Source organism: Panthera pardus, unplaced genomic scaffold (assembly GCF_024362965.1).
Source record: "Panthera pardus isolate Hobbes unplaced genomic scaffold, ASM2436296v1 HiC_scaffold_20, whole genome shotgun sequence".
Lineage (NCBI taxonomy): Eukaryota > Metazoa > Chordata > Mammalia > Carnivora > Felidae > Panthera > Panthera pardus.
In genome coordinates this window covers 90011928-90032955 of record NW_026526766.1, presented here as the reverse complement: position 1 = coordinate 90032955, position 21028 = coordinate 90011928, and the positions used below count along the sequence as shown (strand labels likewise).

Sequence of the window (21028 nt, the reverse complement as noted above, 5' to 3'; positions counted from 1 at the left end):
GGGTAGTCGGTAAACGTTCCTCATTTTTAGTGACCTTAATTGATAGCGTGTATGAGAGGTCTTACACCAGAGCTGATGGTTAGGGCTTTTGAAGGTACTGGGGGCAGTCGGCCCCTGAGAAAATTTCTTCTGGCATCTTGTGATCCGTTTGCTACTGTGAAATTGGTTAACCCTTGACCTCGAGCCACGCTGGACAGTTGTCAGCTGGCGGACGCTGGGCCCGGGGTTCCCGTGGCAGGGTGGCACGTGGCCGTCTGCGTGAGACATCCGCGGTATGCCTCGTCCTCGAGCCTCACCGCCCACGGTGGCAGACGGCTAAAATGATCACATCCTTGGTCCCCGTCAGAAAGACCAGCTGAAGTTACAAGAGAAGGACATCCAGATATGGAAGGTCAGTCTGCAGAAGGAACAAGCCAGAAACAGTCAGCTGCAGGAGCAGCGAGACACGATGGTGACCCAGCTCCACAGCCAGATCAGACAGCTGCAGCACGACCGAGAGGAGTTCTACAACCAGAGCCAGGAGCTGCAGGTGCGGGCGGCCGCCGGGCGGGGGCAGCCGAGGGAGGGCGCCAGGGCGCCTTGTCCGTCGCAGCCAGCACGCGGGCTCTTGTCTCCGACGCCACCGGACGCGGGTTTCGCGTCAGGCAGGGCTTCCCAGCTCTCTCGGTTCCTACAAGCCTCCCTTGGCGTTTGGGGAACTTCCCTGGCGTTCCGCAGCCAAGGGAGACACCTGACGGTTCTGCTCGTTGAGCAGATCTTGAGCGACTTAGTATTTACGTCCTGATGACGCAGTCACTGTTTGAAAATACACACGTGAATTTACATTTTTTTAAATTTCGTTTTTAAATGTCCACAATAATTGACCAGTGCCGTGCCTGCCCGTCTGGCACCGCGTGGAGTCTCAGATCTTGGAATCACATTGGAGACCGGCGCCCTCATTTCCTGTTTCACGCTGGTTTTCACAGGGCGATTTTTATCCCCGCAAACACCCGAACCCTGCTTTGCAAAGATATGACATCATCCCCAGGGACTAGCGAGCACATCTGATCCTGAAACCCTGACCTGCCTCCGGGGCGTAGTGCGCACGGTGACCGACAGATGTCACTGCGTTTCCCTCAAACACTCACAGTCTCCTCATGGCGCCGCTGTGAGTTTGCTCTGCAGCCCCACGGCTCTGCGGTGCAGAGTCTGGGGTCCAAGATCTTTTCGTTCTTTTGCCAAACCAATCAGGAACTCCAGAAATGAACCGTAGCTGAATTTTTGAAACTAAGAAACTAAATCCCGATGGCCCGAGAAGAGTAGAGCAGTAGAGAACCTGGGCTTTCCCGCTTGTCTGTGGGCCGGTGCCGTGGCCCGCGGGTTCTGTGTAACTTCGTGGCCCGTCTCTTTGGGCAGACAAAGCTGGAGGACTGCAGGAACATGATCGCAGAGCTGCGTCTGGAGTTGAAGAAGGCCAACAGTAAGGTGTGCCATACCGAGCTGCTGCTCAGTCAGGTCTCCCAGAAGGTAAGAAACGGGGCGGGCGGGGTCTGTTCTCACACAGCTTGCTGGCGCGCTTCCTTCCGATGGGGCCTGTGCGCCGGCGGCCGGGGTTCCCCCCAGGGTTGGCCTCCCGGCTCCACCCCCCCAGAGGACGCTGGGCAATGTGTGGAGGCGTTTTTGGTGCTACCGACACCGAGCGGGCAGGGGCCTGGTGCTGCTAAACCCCTTCCAGTGCGCAAGACGGTCTCCGCAGCACATCTGTCTGGCCTGAGCCGAGTGGGCGGGGTGGGGGAGAAGGGGGGCAGAGAGCGAGGGAGACGCAGAATCTGAAGCGGGCTCCGGGCTCCGAGCTCCGAGCTCCGAGCCGTCAGCGCGGAGCCCGACACGGGGCTCGAACTCCTCAACTGCGAGCTCGTGACCCGAGCTGAAGTCGGACGCTCGACCGACTGAACCCCCCCCCAGGCGCTCCGGAACTCTTATTTTTAAATCCTCGTTTACATAAACTTGAAAAGTTGGTTCGCAGAGATTTCTTGAGCTAGGATCCCTCCCTTGTTGGGATTCACTGCACCGTGTAGAGATCGCTTATGAAGGAAATAAGTGAGTTTTCCTGAGCTTTGACCCTGGACAGCGTGTCCCTGCGGTGACTGTCGTACGCACGCCTGTCCTCCCCGGGCATCTTGTGGGTGGCCGCTCTGATGACGTGCATCTGGGCTGGGTCCCCTTTGCGCAGCACAGTTTCGAAGTGCTCTTCTGCCCATTTTCGTTGCCCTCGGACGCCCTCCTCCCCGCCGGCCGTCCTGTGAGGGGATTTGAAGCCGAGGGAGCGGTTATCGTGCCCGGGCCCCGAGGTCGCGCGCTCCTGGCTGGGTGCTCTCTGATGCCCGCTGGCCTGCGTGGCGTCGCGGGGTCTTTCACTTTGCGTGTTTCTGTGCTGTGGTCACAGCTCTCGAACAGCGAGTCGGTCCAGCAGCAGATGGAGTTCTTGAACAGGCAGCTGCTGGTCCTCGGGGAGGTCAACGAGCTGTATCTGGAGCAGCTGCAGAACAAGCACTCGGACACCACAGAGGTAGGCCCGGGGCGGGGGCGGGGCTCGCAGGACGCGGCGGTACAGATGTTCCCCGCTGGCCCGCTCAGCGTTCTTGGCGGCCGTCCCCCCCGCGCGCCCCCGCCGGCCTGCCGGGGTGAGCGTCCTTGGCCGTCGCACGAGCTGATGGCCCCCAGCTGGCTCGCCGCCGCGAGACTGAGTCAGGCGCCAGCGAAAGCGGCTCGTGGGAGTGGGCACACGGTGGCCGGCAGGGTCTCTCTCCCGCCCGTGCCCGCCCCGAGAGACGGAGGGAGAGAGACGAGGAAAGGACGGGGAGCCGCTTCTGTTGAACAGAACTCTCAGGACTGGGGGCACGTGCCAGTGTACGTAACTCTTCTTCCTTTCGACATTGGGTTTAATTTCAGCAGATCGTGGTTCGGTTCTGGCAACGAGGCCGCATCGGGATGATCTTACGTTAATTAGCGACTCACCCGCGGTGTCGAGGCGGAAGTTTTGTGTCCCTTTCTAAATAGCCTCGGGTAATGTTAGCGAACGAGTTGGGAATGAGTAATGGAATTTTAATGGTAAATGTTCAGATGCTTCCTGTCACTAACTTCTCCATCACACACAGGCTTTCTTTTCAGGATTTCTCGGGCTTGTGCTTTGTAAAGCATCTTTCTGGGCCAAATGTACAGAGTAGGCTTAGGAGCAGAGAGAGGTAATTTTCCTAATAGAGTTACTCCTTATTCCTCAGCTCCTCTCAGCTATCAGGCTCAGACTCCCTTTAGTAGGACGTTTAAGTGTGGAACTTTCTCTAGAAACCAGCCACCAGTCATTCTGGAAGTCTAAGGGGTTTGGAAAAGACAGAGGGGAGACAGACCTCAGGACAGGAGAGCCCCGAACATCCTTATTACTCATTCGCATTCCTGACGCCCCCGAGAGTGCCGCTGGGCTGGCCTCTGTGCTGCTGTCCTTCGGCTGGAAGGCTTGTACTCTTGGGGCCCCGAGCAGGCCACCTGGCCTCTTTGGGCTCCGTTTCATCATCCCTGAAGTGGACGTGCTGACCCTGACTTGTAGCAGTCAGGATGCCTGCCGCCGCTGTAAGCAGTAACAACAAGAGGGACCAAATTGGCTTAACGATAAGGAGTTGCATTGTTTATTTCGCTTGACAAGAAGTCCCAAAGCAGGTGAGTCCTGGGTTGGTCAAGTCAGCAATTTAGGGACAGCATCAAAGAGCTCAGTTCTGGGGTGCCTGGCTGGCTCAGCTGGTGGAGCATGTGACTCTTGATCTCGGGGTTGTGAGTTCGAGCCCCAGGTTGGATGTAGAGATTACTTAAAAGCAAGAAACCATAAAAACAAAACCCAGTTCTTTCCGTCTCCGGCACTACCTGACCCATCGCGGCACCCTCGTCCTTGGACTCACTGTGGTGGTGGTTGCAAGGCGTGAGCTGCGGGTGCAGTGGTCACAGGTAGACCCCACGACGTCCCACGGAAGAGGAGAGGACACTTCCGGCGGGTCTCACACCAGACGTCCCACCCTTGTTATCAGCCAGGGTTGTGTCGTGTGTGCCCATCCTTAGCTCAGCCGTTGCCTTGAACCTGCCAGGATTTGCCCTTGGGCCTGGAGTCAGGCTTTCTGCTGTTCAGTCAAGTGGGGGAGGCAGGGTGGGTGGGTATCTGAGAGGTTGGGCATGGCTGGTAGGTGTTGGTGTAGCACGTCACGGGATGATCGGGAAGGTTAGTGGAAGCACGCGGATGTTCTGAGTTCCGTACTTTGATTCTCCATAAAGAACTGCTGTCATTTAGGTCAGAGGTCTGATTTGTTCACCTAACGTGAGCAAGTCTGGAGCCCTTGGGCACAGCCAGCATGGCCATGTGATCTGGCGCCCAGTTCTGAGCTTAAATCTGTGGCGTTTCACGCCAAGAAAACATTCACCGTTATTCTTTGAGGCCCACCTCCATGGAAGCTCTTTGCCTTGTTCCTTATGGTGTATCTTTTTGAGAAAAACAAATCTATGTAAGTTATATATGTATCTTTCCACAGTAAAAACACACAAGGCAAATATAACACATGCTTGTTAGAAGAGCGTTCTTTCTGTGTCTTTTCTGAGCGTGAGTGTGCACTTGTCCTGGGTTCAGCTGGTTTAGTCTGTCAGCAGGCCGGCCATCTGCCCGGCGGGATCGCCAAACCTTATGGGGCACCTGATCTGCCGGTGCCGTGTTGCCTGAGCAACCTGCCAGGCCGGGTCATGCCCGCCAGCTTTCCCTTCGTCAGGGTGAGGGGAAAAGAAACAAACCAACCAACAAACAAAAAAAGACTCGCGACACCAGTATGTTGAAACTATAACTGAACATTGGCCTAGTTTCGTTTGATGCTTGTGAGTGTCAGTGTTTACATAGTTGATCCTATTCGCATGGCTTTATAGTTTGCTTTTTAAAGATCCTTTTACTGATGTGTAAACTGTAAGTTTATTAAAAACTTATGAAATGGGCTTTAACTCACTTAACTGTTTTCCTGACATTTGACTTAACGGTGCTTCCAGTGTTTTGCCCTTCTCAGTATGCTGAGATGATTCCTTTTGTGCCCAAATGTCTGTTTGTGGTTCAGATGATTTCCTCAGGGGTAGATTTGTAGGAAGGGGTATTAGATTAATACTTACTGCCGGCTTACTTTCCAAAAAGTTGTACTAATTGAGATTTCCACCAGGACTGGCCCAGAGTGCCTTCTCAGTGCTTATCGCCTTGATTTTCCAACATGGACGTGGCATGTTCGTTTTCTAAAAAGACTGACTCCAGTCGCGCCCCCCCCCCCCGCTTTTTTTTTTAGGAAGTGGAAATGATGAAAGCTGCATATCGGAAAGAATTAGAAAAAAACAGAAGCCATGTCCTCCAGCAGAATCAGAGGCTCGACACCTCTCAGAAACGGATTTTGGAACTGGAATCTCACCTGGCCAAGAAAGACCACCTTCTTTTGGAACAGAAGAAATATTTAGAGGATGTCAAACTGCAGGCCAGGTAACTCCCACGGGGGAAGGTTTCTGCAGTGATGTGTGCGTTATGCAAAGCTTCCTATATTTGGGGCCGTCTGTGTTTCAGAGGACAGCTGCAGGCGGCAGAGAGCAGGTATGAGGCTCAGAAGAGGATCAGCCAGGTGTTTGAGTTGGAGATCTTAGATTTGTACGGCAGGTTGGAGAAGGACAGCCTCCTGAAGAAACTTGAAGAAGAAAACGCAGAAGCGGCAGAAGCGGCAGAAGAAAGGTAAGAACAGAGGTGGCGCCAGCGGCCTGTGCCTCGGCCGCGTCAGCAGCAGAACAGGGCCCGTGTCGTGGGGCGTAAAGAGCCGTCCCCCTGGATCCGGCGGGGCTGTGGCACTTCGGTTTCCTTTTGCTCACGGCTCCCAGCTGTCTCTGTGCGTCCCTGTCCTTGCCCCTGGATCGCTGGATGTGGTCACAGAAGTGCTCACATGTGCGATCTCCTCTGCTGTCCCTCGTCGTGACTCGGTTTCCCTCGTTGAGACCTCACGCTCGGGCTCTCCGTTCTGAAGCGCCGCCTTCAGTGTCCGCGTGCGTGCCTCCGGAACACAGACGCTGCCAACACCACCCCTTTCGTCCTCCCCGGCTTTCTTACAGGCTTGCCTGTTGTAAGGACGGCTGCTCGGATTCTGTAACAGGGCACAACGAAGAGGCACCTGGCCACAACGGCGAGACCAAGCCCCCCAGGCCCGCCGGCGTGCGGGGCGGCGGTGGAAGCAGAGGGGGCGGCAGCGGCGAGCTCTCGACCCCGGAGAAGCCCCCCGGCCAGAGGGCGGGCCCGTTCGGCAGTCGGTGGGAGACGACCACGGGAGAGCCCGCCACCAGCATCCCGACCACCGTCGGCTCCCTTCCCAGTTCGAAAAGCTTCCTGGGCAGGAAGGCGCGAGAGTTATTTCGTAATAAGAGCGAGAGCCAGTGTGACGAGGACAGCGTGACCATCAGTAGCCTTTCTGAAACGCTAAAGACAGAACCGGGCCAAGACCCGGGTGCGGAAGGCAAGGCCCCCCCGAGCCTAGACGGCCCGCACCCCTCGCCCCCGACCCCGGACAGTGTTGGACAGCTGCACATCATGGACTACAACGAGACTCATCATGAACACAGCGAAGGATGACGGTCAATCAGTGTTAACTCGCAGACTGCTGGCGTGGAACAGGAGGTGTGAATGCACGTTCCCAGGCCTCCCCATTTCCAGGGTCTGGGTGGCTGGCTCACGCCGTGGAAATGGGCTGGGGTTCCTTTTCACAGTTGACTGAATGCAGAACGGTTTTTGGATCTGGCATTGAAATGCCTCTTAACTTTCCCCTCGACCCGCTCCCCGCCCTTTCTTTTACCCAGTAGTGTGGGCTAATCCGAGGGTCAATGTGGGCTAATCCGAGGGCCAGTCCGTGCTCCTCAGTGGCTTCACTTTCTGCCTCCCCCGCAGTGGTTGCGCCCTTTGAACGTGTGCAATATGAGGCCAAATTTAATCTTTGAGTCTAACACACCACTCTGTCCTTTCCCGAAACTCAGAGAATGGGTTGGCTCTCCGTTAGCCCAGGTCACTGGTGGTGTTGCAGGTAAGTCTGGTTTTGTCCCTTTCCACGAGGATGTGGCTCGCGAAGCTGGTCACCTTCACGTGGAAGCTTTTTTACGTGAGACTTTTTCCCTGCTTTTGGTTCTGAAGTTCAGCATCTAAAGCAGCAGATCTAGCCAAACAAAGGTTTATTCACCCTTAATGTTCTGTTGGCGGTTCTGATAAGCTTCCTAGAAAGTTGTGTGTGAACAAATGTCTGTTGTTAGAGAAGTCCATAGCTGGCCCCGTGGAGCCCGTCCCCCTCTCTGGGAATGTCTGTCCCTCCTTCCCCGCTACCTCTTATTTATTTGGCGTTTGTTCGAAAGCTGCGACTGCTCAACCAGGCTGCCGTGGGGTGGTAAAACCGTTCTCTGCAGGAGGGGAGGCGGGTGGTGGCTCGAGCCATTGCCCGAGAAGCTCTTGGGGACCAGGAGCTGCCCCTCGGACGGGGCTGTGCCAGCTGAGCCTCGTGGTTCAACCCCTCCATCCATCTGCCTCTCTCCCTTTGTGTTCTTGTGAGTCCCTCGTTCGTGCCTGCTTCTCGGTGATGCCGCGGCGGAAGGGCTCTGAAGGCCCAGAGTTTCTTTAACGTTCAAATGACCATTGCTTCTCAGGCTGGTGGAGCTGCCTTGCCGTTACGTGTTCTAGACCACCAAAAAGGTAACAGCTTTCTCACACCAGCCTAGCTTTCCGGGGCCGACTCTCCGGGGAGCACGCTGCTGTGCCCCCTCCCCTCCCCCCCGCTCCACGTCAGTAATGGCAAAGTGTTTTAGGGCCACGTCCTGGCGAGTGTTGACAAAGGCCCACGCGTGCTTGGGGGAGACGCCCCCAGCCCGGCACCTGAACTCAACAGAGGCTCCCGAGGTAACTTCTGGAAGCCCAAGAGCTGTTGCTTTAGTGTCCCAGCTGAGGCCAGTAGAGACTCATAGGAAAGAGCCAATGAACCTGGGTTTTCTCTTTTTATTCTCTTAGTTAAAAGTATACGAGGGCTCAGCCACGAAGAGGGAAAAGACGGACTGTAATGGTACGAAATCTTACTGCATCCAGAAGCTTCCAGCACGTGAGGGTAAAAGTCTTTTTTTTTTTTTTTTTTTTTGTAAAGCATTGCAGTAAATATTCTAGCAGCCTGACCAGAGGGGGCTAGGTAACGAGAGACTCTGTGTCACCACGACGGCACAGGTGCAGGGGCCTCCTCAGGACAGGATCTTCAGGTGTGACCGGTTCCCAGCCCAGGAGAGGCTGTGCTCAGCCCCACCCGGTCCCACAGTTGCCGCTGGATGTCCCTTGTGGACTGTTTATTAACCCCACACGTTTAATTCAGCTTCATCCAAAGGAAAGCTTAAAACCGAATACATCCTATTTCCTAGTTCCTTTTTAGAAAAAGAAAGCACGAACAAATTCATAAAGGAAAAAAAATGTTACAGGATAAGTACTGAAAGCAGGTCAAAATGCTCACCCTCCCCCAGCCCAAGAGGCCCGTGCCACGAAACAGAGACACCGGGCGCTTCGATCAAAGCCCTTTCCCTGATTAACTGGTAACGGCAGAGGCCAATGTAAAGAAAGAAAGAACATCCTTAAAAAGGGGGCAGATTGTAAAAATACAGGGAAGGAGGCGGCAGGGTGGCGAGGGGGCTCTCCGCGGGCCGGTCTCCGTGCCCAGGGCCCTCGGCACCTGCCTGCAACCCAGCCGTCGGCCCAAGGAGCTGCACTCCACTTCCTTTGGGTTCTAGGAGGCCGTGTGTCTCACTCAGCTAGGGCGGGGGGCGGGCGAGGCCTGGAGGCACGTTGAAGTTACCCGTCTTCCAAATTGAGGCTCGCATGTTGCAGAGGACTCGAGTCAACATAAGGTTTGGTTTAGTTTTGAAAATGATAAACTCGCCAGGAATCAACAGGTCACTTGATCGTGCTGCCGCGAGTCTTTCTGAGGATAGGAAGGTGATGATAGAGGAACACCAGAGAGAGAATTCAGGCCCGGGAACCGGTGGGGCAGATGTCTCGGAATGATTACTGTCAGGGCCGGAGCATGTCTTCACACCGTCTGAGCAGCCTTCTGTCGCACACAGCAGGGCTGGGCGGCCCCAGAGCTTGCCCACCTCGAAGCCCTTTGGCCCGTGTGTGTAACCTACTCTGCTCCCCGCCCGACACTAACTGGGGTCGGCACAGGCCCTGAGGAGGCCAGAGTCTGCTTCTTGGGCAGCATGAATTTTGTTTTAAAAAGGAGCACTACAGTATCATTCGTGGGGCGGGGGGGGGGGGGGGGGGGGGGGGGGGGAGTGGCAGCGTGGTCTCCATAGAGAAAACGTGGTCCTGAATCTGCCACGGGACATGAGCACGTGGACCTCTCTCAGAGCTTTTAGGGATTTTTAAAAAGCTTTTGACGGGGTTCTGCCGTGCAGCCTGTAAACTTGGTTAGCATAGCACCGGAAGACAGATCTATCCAGGAGTCAGAAAACAAAGGTAGGAGACAAAGGTCGTTTCTTGGGGCAAGAGGTTTTTAAAGGTTTCCTCGCGGATGAGTGCTAGGACCGGCCTCGTGCGGCGGGCGGACGTGACCTCGCTCGCTTTGCCAGCTGAGGGTTCTTTGGAGGCCCTGTGCGTGCAGAGAGAAAGGACCGGTAAGCTCCCGCGTGAGCCGCGGCAGCGGACCGTGTGCAGGGGAGAGGGCGCGGCTCTCCCGGGCAGGTAGACTGGACGCCGCGGATGCTGGAACAGAGCCCACTGTGCCGCCGGCCGGCCGGCCTGGAGGGCAGCGCCTCGGGGGGCAGAATCCCAACGGCGGACCAAACCCCGGACCCTGCTCCGTCCCCATTTGCCCCAGCCCGTGTAGCTTCCGGTGTTTTTGTCACAAAAGGCCAGGGTCTCACAGTCGTGTAGAAGGGGGCGACTAGGACAGTGGGGCGACGGGTCCCTGTGAGCCGGGCCACAGGGGTTCAGGCTCGCCGAATAAAACGTTGGGCGTTTCTGCGGAGAGCATCTAGCATGTGCTGTGACTAGCCAGCAGGAGTTTTTACCAAATACTAGAACCTACCGCTCGAAGCCACAAGATGACCGTTCTTTTGACGGAAAGCACCGGGAGGTGGGCAGAAGCGAGGGCAGGTTATGGAGGGTGTGGGCAGAGGGCAGGCTTGGTCCAGAAGCACAGTCGAGGTGGAGGGCCACCCGCCCTGGGATGTTCGGGGACAGGCCAGCCCCTCTTCGGAGTGCTCCCCGGAGAAGCCCCACCCCACCCAGAGCACGTCTCGTGCGGGGAAGAGAGCGGGCTCGTGGAACGGCCCCCACCAGCACACCTCCTCTGCTGCCCTTTCACTCTCGAGGCACACGCTCGAAACTGACCGGCAGCGAGTGCCAGGACGTGTCTCTGGAACATGTCCGAGTACCTGTTTACGCGCCACCCCCCGCCCCAGCTCTGTACCGTGAGCCCTCCCCTCCCCACTGCACCGGATGGCGCTTTTCTCTGAGGCAAAGAGCCAGTTTAGGTCGGGGCCCGGCCCTGAGGCTGCTGCTGTGACCCTTGTTCCCAGTGTCCCCGTCCGTGACTCTGTGACATGTGCGGGGGAGAGCGGGGTATCTGTGTTTTCCCCGCCGTCTACGGTCTGTACAAGCTCACCTGAGGGAAGAGTGGCTGTAGCTACATCAGAAGCCTGTGCCCGTGACCGCTTTTGGCCTTGAAACCAATGAATGAAGGCAGAGGAGCTCTCTGCCCCCTTCCCTTCCCGTTGCTACCAAATAGTCCACCCTCTGGGATACGTAGACTAGTTGAAGCATTGGAACAGATCTTTTAGAGGAGACCCCGGAGAGTTTGAGCCCCCCTCCCTTCCCCCACCTTGCTACAGTGTTTGGACAGGAGGGTACGCGCTGCTCTGTGCAGCAGAAACTTCTGCTTATCAAGAGGCGGCCGGGCATTTTGCACTAGAAAGAATCAGTGATCACTTTTCAGAAGACTTCTGCGGACCATAAGCATATTACGGAGGAACAGATTTTGCTAAGACGTAATCTAGTTTTATAACTCAATCATGGATCAACCACATGTGGCTAACTTGCAGTTTAAAGGGGTCCCCATCAGTGGAAAAAAAAGTTTTTTTAATTGATTGCTTTTAGTTAAATTTGAGAAAGTCCTCTCTCGTCAAAAGGTTTAAACCTTCCCGCCTCGATCTTAAAAGCATGTCAAACAATCCACGTCAGATGCCATAAACATGAGCTGCAAGAGAAAATGGTACAATCTTAGTGAATGGGAGTTGGAATCAAAAGGGTTTGCTGTCCTTCTTAGGATGTTCTAAAATGTCAAGGCAGTTGCTTGTGTTTAACTGTGAACAAATAAAAATCTATTGTTTTGCACTACTCTGCTGTGTTGACGTGAAGTGACCCGTACTGGCCTCGGAGGGGCCCCTAGGCGGAGTTGGGACCCACCCAAAGATGCAGAAGCCTCAGGTCTGGCTTGGTTGGTTACCCCGAGCGGCTGGAGGAGGTGCTGTCAGACCCTTTTTGTTCTAGAAAGTTACCTGGCACACAACCACGGATCCTACTTAATCCGCCTCACGTTCCCGCCTGCCCCCAAAGAGTGGCCCGGTGCCGTGGGAGACGTGATCGGAGCCCTCTCCCCCGAGACCCGCTGGGCCGGACGGCCTGCCGGGCCCGCGCTGCTGTCCCCTCTTGCGCTCGGAGCGTGCTTACCGCCCTAAGGGGTTGGCTGGCCGTCGGGTTGAGCCCAGGTGGCACCGAGATCACGGAGAGCTTACCAACCCTGAGCCTTGCCGTTGTGTTCTGTGAGCGTGTCAAGGAAACGGTGCAGCTGGCGGCCGCCATGATGTCACCAGGTGTTTGGAAGAAGGCGGGAAACCACCTGAAACAATTGTTAGATGCAGCCTCGCCTCACCGTCCCTTCCCTGGAACATACGTTTCCAGCTGTCCCTGGAAATGGGTACGCTCTGACCATTTTAACGACGGAAGCGGCTCCTTTGAGATAAAGACTGGGAGGTGGCAGCTTTTAATTTTGTTGCAGAACCCTGATACCTATTCGGGTTCTCGTCCCAGTGCGTTCTAACTAACTACGGGAGTTACCCCGCTGGCCTGGGGAGGGGGGGGGGGCGCTGTGGCTTCAACCTCCTGAGAGCGGACTCCCGTCTCTAGCGGTTGCTCTTTGCTGGCGGTTTTGCTTGTGAGCCCACTGCCCAGTGTCCTCTGATGTCTTAGGATAAGCGTAGTTTTCTTTAAGGGAGAGGTCCCAGGAAACCAAGGCAGGCAGACAGGTGGGAGAACATTTTTTATTCTTGACGGTCGCCCCCGAGGAAGCAAGAATACAGAATCTAAGTCGCCCCCTGCGAAGGGAAAAACCAACAGTCAGACAGTACTTCCAGCGGCTCGGAGGCCAGAGACGCAGGCTACGATGTCAGGGCCTTGACTGCGCCCCGGAAACCAAGGGACTGTCTTACTTGGGAGCCGCAGAGTCCTTCCGGCCCCTCTCACGGCCTCCCTCCCCCAAGTAAAGGAGAGCAGAGGCAGGTTCGTTCCCCCTTGGGTCCAGACACCTAATGACACTGAGGAAGTTTACCGCGCCGGCCCCCAGCATCCCGGCGGACGGAGGGACCCTACAGTGGCCGCAGCGGCGGGAAAGGAGCCCTGTGGCCTCCCGCTTGGTGGCTCTGCCTGGAGAGGCGGGCCTGGCAGGGCGCTGGCCTGGAGCTCCCGGAGCGCCTAGGCGGGCCAGTGCCCCGGCTCTCGCCAGCCTCTCCCGGCAACACTAGAAGCGGGCGCAGAGCCTGAAGCCCAGAGGCGTGGAGCGGTGAGAAGTTAAAAGTGAGCGAGAGGGAGACGGGTTCTCAGTGGTATATTGGGCAGTCCCCTTTGGGGTTCGTCAGTTGCCATGACCGGAGCCCAAGTGAAGAGTCGGCACCCCCCCCCCCACCCCAACACGCGGGGCTCAGCAGGGCGCCAGCTCTGAGTTACAGCTTCCCGCCAGGTGGTCTCCAGGGAGGTTTTGGACATCCTTTGTCTTTCCCCCTTGGTTTGGGGCTGTCTTTTGTAAGTTGCCTAAGTTGGTGTTTTCTTAACCAAGACTGGGTGCTCATGGTCCGGGAAGGCGGAGCGGCTGCTGCGGTGGCTTCCTGGCGTGCCTGGGGCTCACTCACGTGCTGCACAGCTTTGCGGGGCAGCTTCTCCGAGTGGGCGATCCATTCTTTCATCAAGTCTAGGACCATGGGGGATGAGGCTGACAACGCCTCCGTAATGGTTCCTAGCCTCGTCACAGCTGAGGTGGTTCACCACATCGTGAGGGTACCTGCAGGGTGGCAAGAGGGGGCTCTTCCAGACCGGGGCACTGTCTAATCCTGACCACACATTCCAATCCCCAGGGAGGTTCCGGACGCTGTGGCTCGGCGGGCTCGCGGGGCCACGGGACCGTAGGTAGTCCTACCCATAGAGACCGTAGGCATCTCTATGCCAGGCATAGGTTCAAGACAAGATTCTTGAACCACTGGCCTGTGGTCGTAGAGACCCGGATTAGGGGCCGTGGAAAGCCGTAACGGCTCCAAAATGTGCTTAGTCCCTCCGACTCTCCTTATTCCCAGTAACTAAACAGCATCCTCCAGAATACGGTGCTTTGTGCTGAGGACTCCCCAGGGCTCGGGATGAGGGAGCCACACTGGGCGGTGCTGAGGCCCAGATGCCCACAGGGATGGGGCTCCAGAAGTCCCGCTTCTCCGTGGGCTTCTGGGAACATCTGCTCTGTGACTCCCCCTCCCCTTGCCCGGTGCTGGCTCGTCTGTGTCTCACTGTATGTGGGGCCTCAGCGTCCCTTGTCTTCGGTAAGAGGATTTGTTGGGTTGGCCCTTTGGGTACATCGGTGGGCCTCAGGTTCCCCACCTCGGGGCGGGGGGCGGGTGCTGGACAGTAGCCACAAGACCCATCAGTCCCGACATTCCTGTCCTCTGGAGAGAAGTGTCCTTCCTGTGGGACCCCTCCCTCCCATCCTCACCCCACCGCCCTCCCCACGTTCACATGCTGCTGACGCCTCCGGGACAGGCCCAGAAGCCACTTACTTCACTCGCAGGCTGCTTAGGTCATTACTTTGGCTAACCAGGGATTTGCACTTCTCGAGCAGGTTGTTGGTGACCGGGGTGCCAGAGTGCAGGGCCTCGAAGTTCTGGCACAGCCTGCTTAGCTCTGTGCAGATGTCCAGGAACATGAGCAGAATGCGCCGGTCCGTGGAGTTGTTGCAGTAATGTTCCATGTAGCTCTGCACCTGCAGGGGCCAGGTGGGGGGAGCTCAGGAGGTACCACCGGCCCCCAGCTGGTTTGGGGACCAAACATCCAGGAGCGTTCCCCGCCCCCCCCCCCCCCCAGTTCCTCGTACCCTCCAGAGTCACAGGGGGAGGTGCAGGCACATTGATGCATGTGGACTCACAGGCCACTACGTACAGTTAATGTCACTGCGTGTCCCAGGCACCCCGAGAGCGCTGGGCAGCTGGGTCTGCCAACACCCCCACCTGAAGCCTACAAGCCTGGTGCCCGCGGGAATATCTGGGCCCATTTCACGAACGCTTCCCCTCCCCTCCCGGTCCCCGCCGGGGGCCTCCCCTCCCTCCTCCAAGCTGCCTTTCAGTTGCTCAGGGACGTCCTTCCCAAATGATCCGAATGGCTCCTTCCAAGAACAGCAGCTTTGTGAAGGGGAGAGGCTCTGACAGCCGCGGGGGGGGGACCCGAGGAGGGCGGGGAGGAGCCTGCCAGCCGGTGTAACTACAACAGAGCAGAGTCCCCGCGCTACCAGGTGTGTGTGGGCAGGTCACCTTTGGATGACCCAGGTCCGGGGGTGGGGGTGGGGTGGGGGGGGGTGCCAGGTGAGGGCCGAGAATCGACACTTCACAGGCAGAGTCGGAGCCTGGGGCCACCGTTTGTCGCGGCCCTTCGTTGAACCTAGGGTGAGAAGGCCACGCCCCTGTGCGTCTGAGGGGCGGGGTCACGCCCTTCGTTGAACCTTGGGTGAGAAGGCCACGCCCCTGTGCGTCTGAGGGGCGGGGTCACGCCCTTCGTTGAACCTTGGGTGAGAAGGCCACGCCCCTGTGCGTCTGAGGGGCGGGGTCACTCTGGCTCCCGTAGATTCTGAGCCGCGGCTGTGGGGAGGGGTCTCACATGCTCCATCCTGACGCTGAAAACCCGGCCGTGCCCCTCCCTGGAAGTCTGAGCCTGATTTACAACTACACGGTTCAGGGGAAAGAGGGTATTTTCTGTAGGTTTAAAATTTCTCACGTTAAAGATCTGGGAGGAATATTCACGCACAGCGGAAGGGAGGGTTTTTGTTGAAGGATGTTGCCAGCAGGGGTTGCTATCTCTGGGGCCTGTGTGCTTCTCCTAAGCGGTTCTGAGCCCTGGTCCCCACGCCCCGCCAGCGCTGTGAGCAGCTGGCCTTCCAGAAGCCGACTCCCCGGCGGCCGGCGGCGGGAGGGGGTCCCACTTAGGTGTGTGCTCCTTCCTGGAGGGCGAGCTCCGTCTCCAGGCCTCCAGGTCCCGCAAACTGGGACGGCAGCTAACTCACAGGGACACCCGGGTCAGGTGACAATGTCTGCAAACGGGAGGCGCGAGGTGCTTGGCGGGTCGGTTTCTCAAACCCCAGTGGGATCCCACTGCTGGGACCACGGGCGTCAGACACTGGCTGAGCGGCTCCCTCACGAGCTCCTTAAATCCGCACACCCCGTCTTTTCCAGATGAGGCAGCTGGGGCACAGAGAGGTGACTCACTGGCCCAAGGTCACAGAGGGGGCGTGTGGCTGAGCCGGGACCCGAACCCTGGCCGGCAGAGTCTCCAGCCCGCTTTGGTATTTACTCACATATGTGGTGAGGGAACGAAGGGCCCGTTCCCGCCTCGTCAGGATCTGAGTCCTGATCCCGGCACAGACACGCCTGCCCTCTCCGGGCCTCAGCCGTTTCACCCTCCGTGCAAGGTGTCGCCCAGGAGTCGCTGGGCCCGGCAGGTCCCCAAGAGCCCGGCCCCACCGCCCGCCAGCCCACGAGGCGCCACCTGTGCGATGCTGGAGATGGGCCGGATCTTGTCGTGGGCGTTCTCCCTGCAGTGCTGCAGAGCAGCGATGAACGTGAACTGTTGCTGCTGGAAGAGCTTGTACTTCTGCTCGATGCCTCGCAGGGACTCCTTCGTCTCATTCATGGTCTTCCTCAGCGGTCATTTACGGGAGGACGAGAATCTGCCAGGGCGGGGGGGGGGGGGGGGGGCGGAGAACACAGCGATGAGGCCCCAGATTGCAGACCCCGCTCTGGAGTGTCAGACCGGCATGCCCACGGCCCCTCTCGGCGTCCCCCCTCCCTCCTGCACTCACTCCAGATCCCCCAGGCGATCCAGGACCCAAGTCCCTTTTCCCTCCAAGGACACGTTCTTTGCCACGAACCATGACTTCCTTCCCTCAAGTGTGGCCAAGGATTTCTCCACACTGTGGACGCCCACCCATACCCACACCCACGGCACCAGACGTGCTCCGTGTGAACGGGTCGGAGGAGGCCAAGCCAAGGCCAGGGGTGCTGGCGGGCGCAAGGGGCCGGGACACCTGGCAAGGGCAGGGGTGGGGAAGAACACGCTCCAGGCTTCCTGGGAGGCCCCACCCAGGCGGAGAGGAGGAGGCCCGAGGGAGACGGGAGGCATTTCCCTCCACTGTGTCGGCCTCCGCATCCTGAGCCCAGAGCAGGGCTGGAGCAGGGAGGGCATCTCTGTGGCAAAAAGAGGGACGAAAGGAAACGCAAGGGCAGATCAGAAGTTGGCCTCCAAGACGCGACGGGAGCGGCAGCTCCGAGAACTTGGGGAGGGCTGGGAGCTGACCTGTGCGGGTTAGGCCCGGACGATGGCACCCCAGGACCTCAGCAGGCCTACTGTAAATACAACACAGAGCATTCAGCCGCAGTGCCCAGGCCACCCCTGGGAGCCACAGTGCCTGGGTTTGCTCGCACTGGCTGCGGCTTCAGGGGGGTGGGCCTGGTCCCGGGCCGGGCAGGACACTGGTTTCCTGCCCACTCAGCCCCCTGCCGGAAGTGGGCAAGTGGGAAGGGGCGCCGGGGTTGGGGGGGTGCGGTGGGGGCCTGGGCCAGGGTGAGGCACCAGAAAACCCAGCAGTCGAGCGAGGGAAAAACATTTAACGTGCTATTTAAAGAAATAAAAGTTAACACCAAAGAGGAGGCCGCAAAGCGTCAGGATTTTAAAGACGGGATGGGGTCTGGGGCTGTGCCATACTGGAGCCCGAGGCAGAAGGAATGAGTAAAACTGATCCCGTCTTTACATTTTTGGCGACAGAAGTGGACTTTGCATGGATTTTGATGTTTTCAAATGTGATTTGCCTTGATGATTGGAGTTTGGGGCACCCCTTCACATGACTCGCCTTGCCTGGTCTGGGCCCAGGGCTTACAAGTGACTTGGGGGTTGAAGACCTAGAAAAGTCAGAGCACAATTTATCCACGGGATACAGGTGTGCTGTTTCGAAGGGGCACATGCACCCCCATGTCTATAGCAGCACTATCGACGATAGCCGAAGGATGGAAAGAGCCCAAATGTCTATTGATGGAAGAATGGAGAAAGAAGATGTGGTCTATATACACGATGGAGTATTACTCGGCCATCAAAAAGAATGAAATCTTGCCATTTGCAACTACGTGGCTGGAACTGGACGGTATTATGCTAAGTGAAATTGGAGAGTCAGAGAAAGACAAAAATCATATGACCTCACTCATATGAGGACTTTCAGAGACAAAACAGATGAACATAAGGGAAGGGAAACAAAAATAATATAAAAACAGGGAGGGGGACAAAACAGAAGAGACTCATAAATACGGAGAAGAGACTGAGGGTGGCTGGAGGGGTGGTGGGAGGGGGGACGGGCGAAACGGATAAGGGGCACTAAGGATCTACTCCTGAAATCATTGTTGCACTATATGCTAACTAATCTGGATGTAAATTTAAAAAAATAAAAAATAAGTTAATAAAAAAATGCTTCTAAAAAAGAAAGGTCAGAGCACAGCACACAGGTGGGTTTCCGGGTGGGGGCGAGGCGGGGGTTGTGCTTTCGGTCTGGCCTTCCCCATAAGGCTCAGAGCTGTGCTTGGTGGCTAAGAACCCAAGCTCTATTCATAGTCCTGGGTTCAGATCTTGGTTCCACTACTTCCGGCCGGCCTTGGGGTGAGCCTCTGAGTGCTAACGCGCTAGGGGGAAGTAACGGCCGCAGCCTCCGGGCCTTGGGGCGAGCACCGTGCGAGGTGCAGGCGGAACTCGCAGGCGGAACGCAGCAGCGCCTGGTTGTCAGAGCAACCAAAGCTGCTGTGATTACAGTGGGCACACAATGGCAGGGGCAGGCCACAACAGGCACGGTGCACACCCTGAGAGCAGCAGAGTCTGCGGAGGGCTTGAGCTCCGGGAGAGGAGAGGAGGGGGGAGGGGCATTAGGAGGGGGTGACCTGGGACTATTGTGAGCGAGTGCAGGAGGCGGTGGGCAGGGCAGGCCGGGGGAACCCCCGAGCGTCAGGCAGAGCTGGGAGAACCCCTGAAGGCCAGAGGGGTCAGAAGGACTTCAGGCTTCCATTCGTTTGTTCACTCACCCCTTCTGCAGGGCCTATCGTATGCCGGCCCCGATTCTGAGTGCTGGGCTATATACACGGCAGGGAACTAAACAGACAAGCCCCTCTTCCCTGGAATTTATCTTTCAGAGTGGGAGGCGGACAACAAGGATGAGCCACCGAACAGTGTTGTGGATAAGAGCGCTGCCAAAGGGAAAAGGAAGCAGGGCAGTGGGATGGGCACGTTGGGCCGAAGGGCTAAGTGCGGTCTGCAGGAGGGTCCTTTACGGAGGTGGGTGGGTGGCGGGGGGCAGACGAGAGCCATGCTCCAGCCTGCAGTGAGGTCCTGAACACCCGCCCCAACCCTCCCCACGGCAGTGACTATCGACGGGGCTCTAGGAGAACCCTGGCCCTGCATGGAATCCTCACCGCAGCTCTCCGAACGGTACCTGATGATCCCCACGTGACAGACGATGAAGCTGAGGTCACCCCGCTAGAAGTGAGCAAGCCCGGATTCCCCACTCAGCTCTGCCTCACTTTATAAAGTCTGGGCTCTTGGATCCCTCCCTCCGTGACGGTCCATAGAGACAGACATGCCAGACATCAGACTGGCCCAAGGCCGGGAGTGGGTGGCTGGGGTGGAAGGGATACCGAATGCCCAAAAAGCTGCCCAAGCCCTCCTAGGGGTCACGCACCAGCTGGACCCCTGGGCCTCGTTTCCACTTGCAGAGACTGTTCTCTGCTCCCCCCTCCCCTAGTGTTCAGGGGCCTGCCCTGCGTGTCTGGCTCCCTGCCACCCTCCCGGGGCTTCCCGGGGCTGTCAACTTCTCCAAGGATACAGCACGACCTTGGCTGGTGGCCCCAAGAGCCCCTGAGAGCAAAACTGACTTGGTTCTTGATCCTAGCGACTTGTGACATGCACGCCAGGAAATGTCGTGAGAAGAGCTGTAATAAGCTATCCAAAGTGATCGTCCCTTGAACGAGTTACTGCAGCCAAATTAGTCTGGATGAAAGGCACAGGGTGCAGGCACTTCTCGATCTGGGGGAGGAGGAAGGAAAAAATGATTACCCGATAGGTTTTAGGCTTTAATTGATTTGTATTTTTCCAGGCTGCTAAAGAAGATTAAATCGTGGTATGAAAAGCGCCTAGGGCTTAAAATAAATGAGGAGAAAGGCAAGTCATTTCAGAAATGTCCAGGAAGCAAACTGAACCTCTCCAGTGCAAATTGCAGGTTTGATTGTTGTGTTCTTTGTTTGGGCGGGGCGGGGGGGGGGGGGTGGCGCTTCCTTTTCTTCCCCAGCTGTCTTTGCAGTTGGCTTTGACAAGCCAACCAAGGTGTGCGCGCTTTGAGGAAGCGGTCCTGAGGGGAAGAGGCAGATTTGCAGCCTTTTACAGTCGGAGGGCATGTCTCTGGGCACTTAGTGGCTGCTGGGAAAGGCTTTTGGCTAGGAGTCAAGACGCCAGCCCTGGCTCTGCCTCTGGTTAATGAGTGAACTTGGCCAAGAGTTTCCCCCTTTCTGGACCTCACTGTATCTATAAAACAAGGGCGATTGGATTAGAATATCAAGGGGACTTCTGATTCTAACGCTTTATGGTCTACAACCGATGAGAAAAGAGACCCAAACATGGGAAATGACTTGCCCCAGGTCTTACGGTCAACTATTTGTTCACCATTCTGATCCTCCAATTTCTGACCTGTAAGATGGGAATGAAGGTACTTATTCCTGGGGGCTGGTGCAAATATTAAATGAAGTTACTACTAAATAGTAGCCCCGATGCGCTGTGCCCTTAATACACGCCAGGAGCCCGTACTTCAGGCATATGCGCTCACGGAATCCTTCCACAATCCCCACTTCACAGGGGAGGAAAGTGGCGCCCAGAAAAGGCTCACACGGGTGGAGCCGGGAGTCGAACCCGGGGCATTCTGTATCACAGAAGCCAGACGCCCCGTCCATCATGTACCTACCCCATAGTTTTGTTAAGAACACAGCTCAAAACCGGCAGCTCCTTCTAAAAATGGCAACAGACAAAAGCTGGATTTCCCAGCTCAGCGCCGCGTCCCATACCAGGCTGCCCCAGTCCCGCCGGGGATTGACGCGATTCGAAGCGCTCCTTCCTCCACCACGTCCCACCCACCAGGGGCGGCATCGGGGTTCCTTCCACTCCCTTCCCTCCTCCCCCCAGGGCTCGGCGGAGGCGGGGGGGGGGGGTGGTGCGCTTTAACCTTACTGGTCCTAGGCCGGCCTTCACTCACAGAGCTCCCCGAAACCCTCCGAGGGTGTCTGGGGCCCGGGAGGGGCTCTTCCCAGGGTCGGGAAGGTTGGTGGGTGGGGCGGGGCCGCGGGCCCGATTGTTCCCGCGGGTGCCATAGCAACCGGGTCACGTGGCAGCCCTGCCTGG

General features: G+C 57.3%; 3 protein-coding genes across 15 annotated transcripts in view; 2 read left to right on the top strand and 1 right to left on the bottom strand.

Moving 5' to 3' along the window:
* Nucleotides 1-11428, top strand: part of TSC1 (TSC complex subunit 1) — a 49779-nt gene extending 38351 nt beyond the window's left edge. For all 13 annotated transcript variants that reach the window (XM_019420694.2, XM_019420688.2, XM_019420686.2 and 10 more), the window contains 6 exons: nt 347-529; nt 1396-1506; nt 2426-2548; nt 5334-5521; nt 5603-5764; nt 6136-11428. In XM_019420694.2, coding sequence (XP_019276239.1) covers nt 347-529; nt 1396-1506; nt 2426-2548; nt 5334-5521; nt 5603-5764; nt 6136-6649 — 1281 coding nt within the window. In that variant the 3' untranslated portion in view covers nt 6650-11428. The remainder of the gene's footprint in view (nt 1-346; nt 530-1395; nt 1507-2425; nt 2549-5333; nt 5522-5602; nt 5765-6135) is intronic.
* Nucleotides 11429-12337: 909 nt separating this feature from the next.
* On the bottom strand, nt 12338-20996 carry SPACA9 (sperm acrosome associated 9). Its single transcript, XM_019420703.2, is given in 7 exon segments — nt 12338-12405; nt 13216-13287; nt 13289-13364; nt 14125-14327; nt 16100-16280; nt 19516-19666; nt 20853-20996. Coding segments are annotated over 5 exon segments (507 nt in total). The 5' UTR covers nt 16244-16280; nt 19516-19666; nt 20853-20996; the 3' UTR covers nt 12338-12393.
* The window catches only part of AK8 (adenylate kinase 8), a 129096-nt gene continuing 127015 nt past the window's right edge, over nt 18948-21028 (top strand). The window contains exons 1-2 of the mRNA XM_019420698.2: nt 18948-19126; nt 19737-19859. Of these exons, the coding sequence (XP_019276243.2) occupies nt 19818-19859 (42 nt within the window). The 5' untranslated portion in view covers nt 18948-19126; nt 19737-19817. The remainder of the gene's footprint in view (nt 19127-19736; nt 19860-21028) is intronic.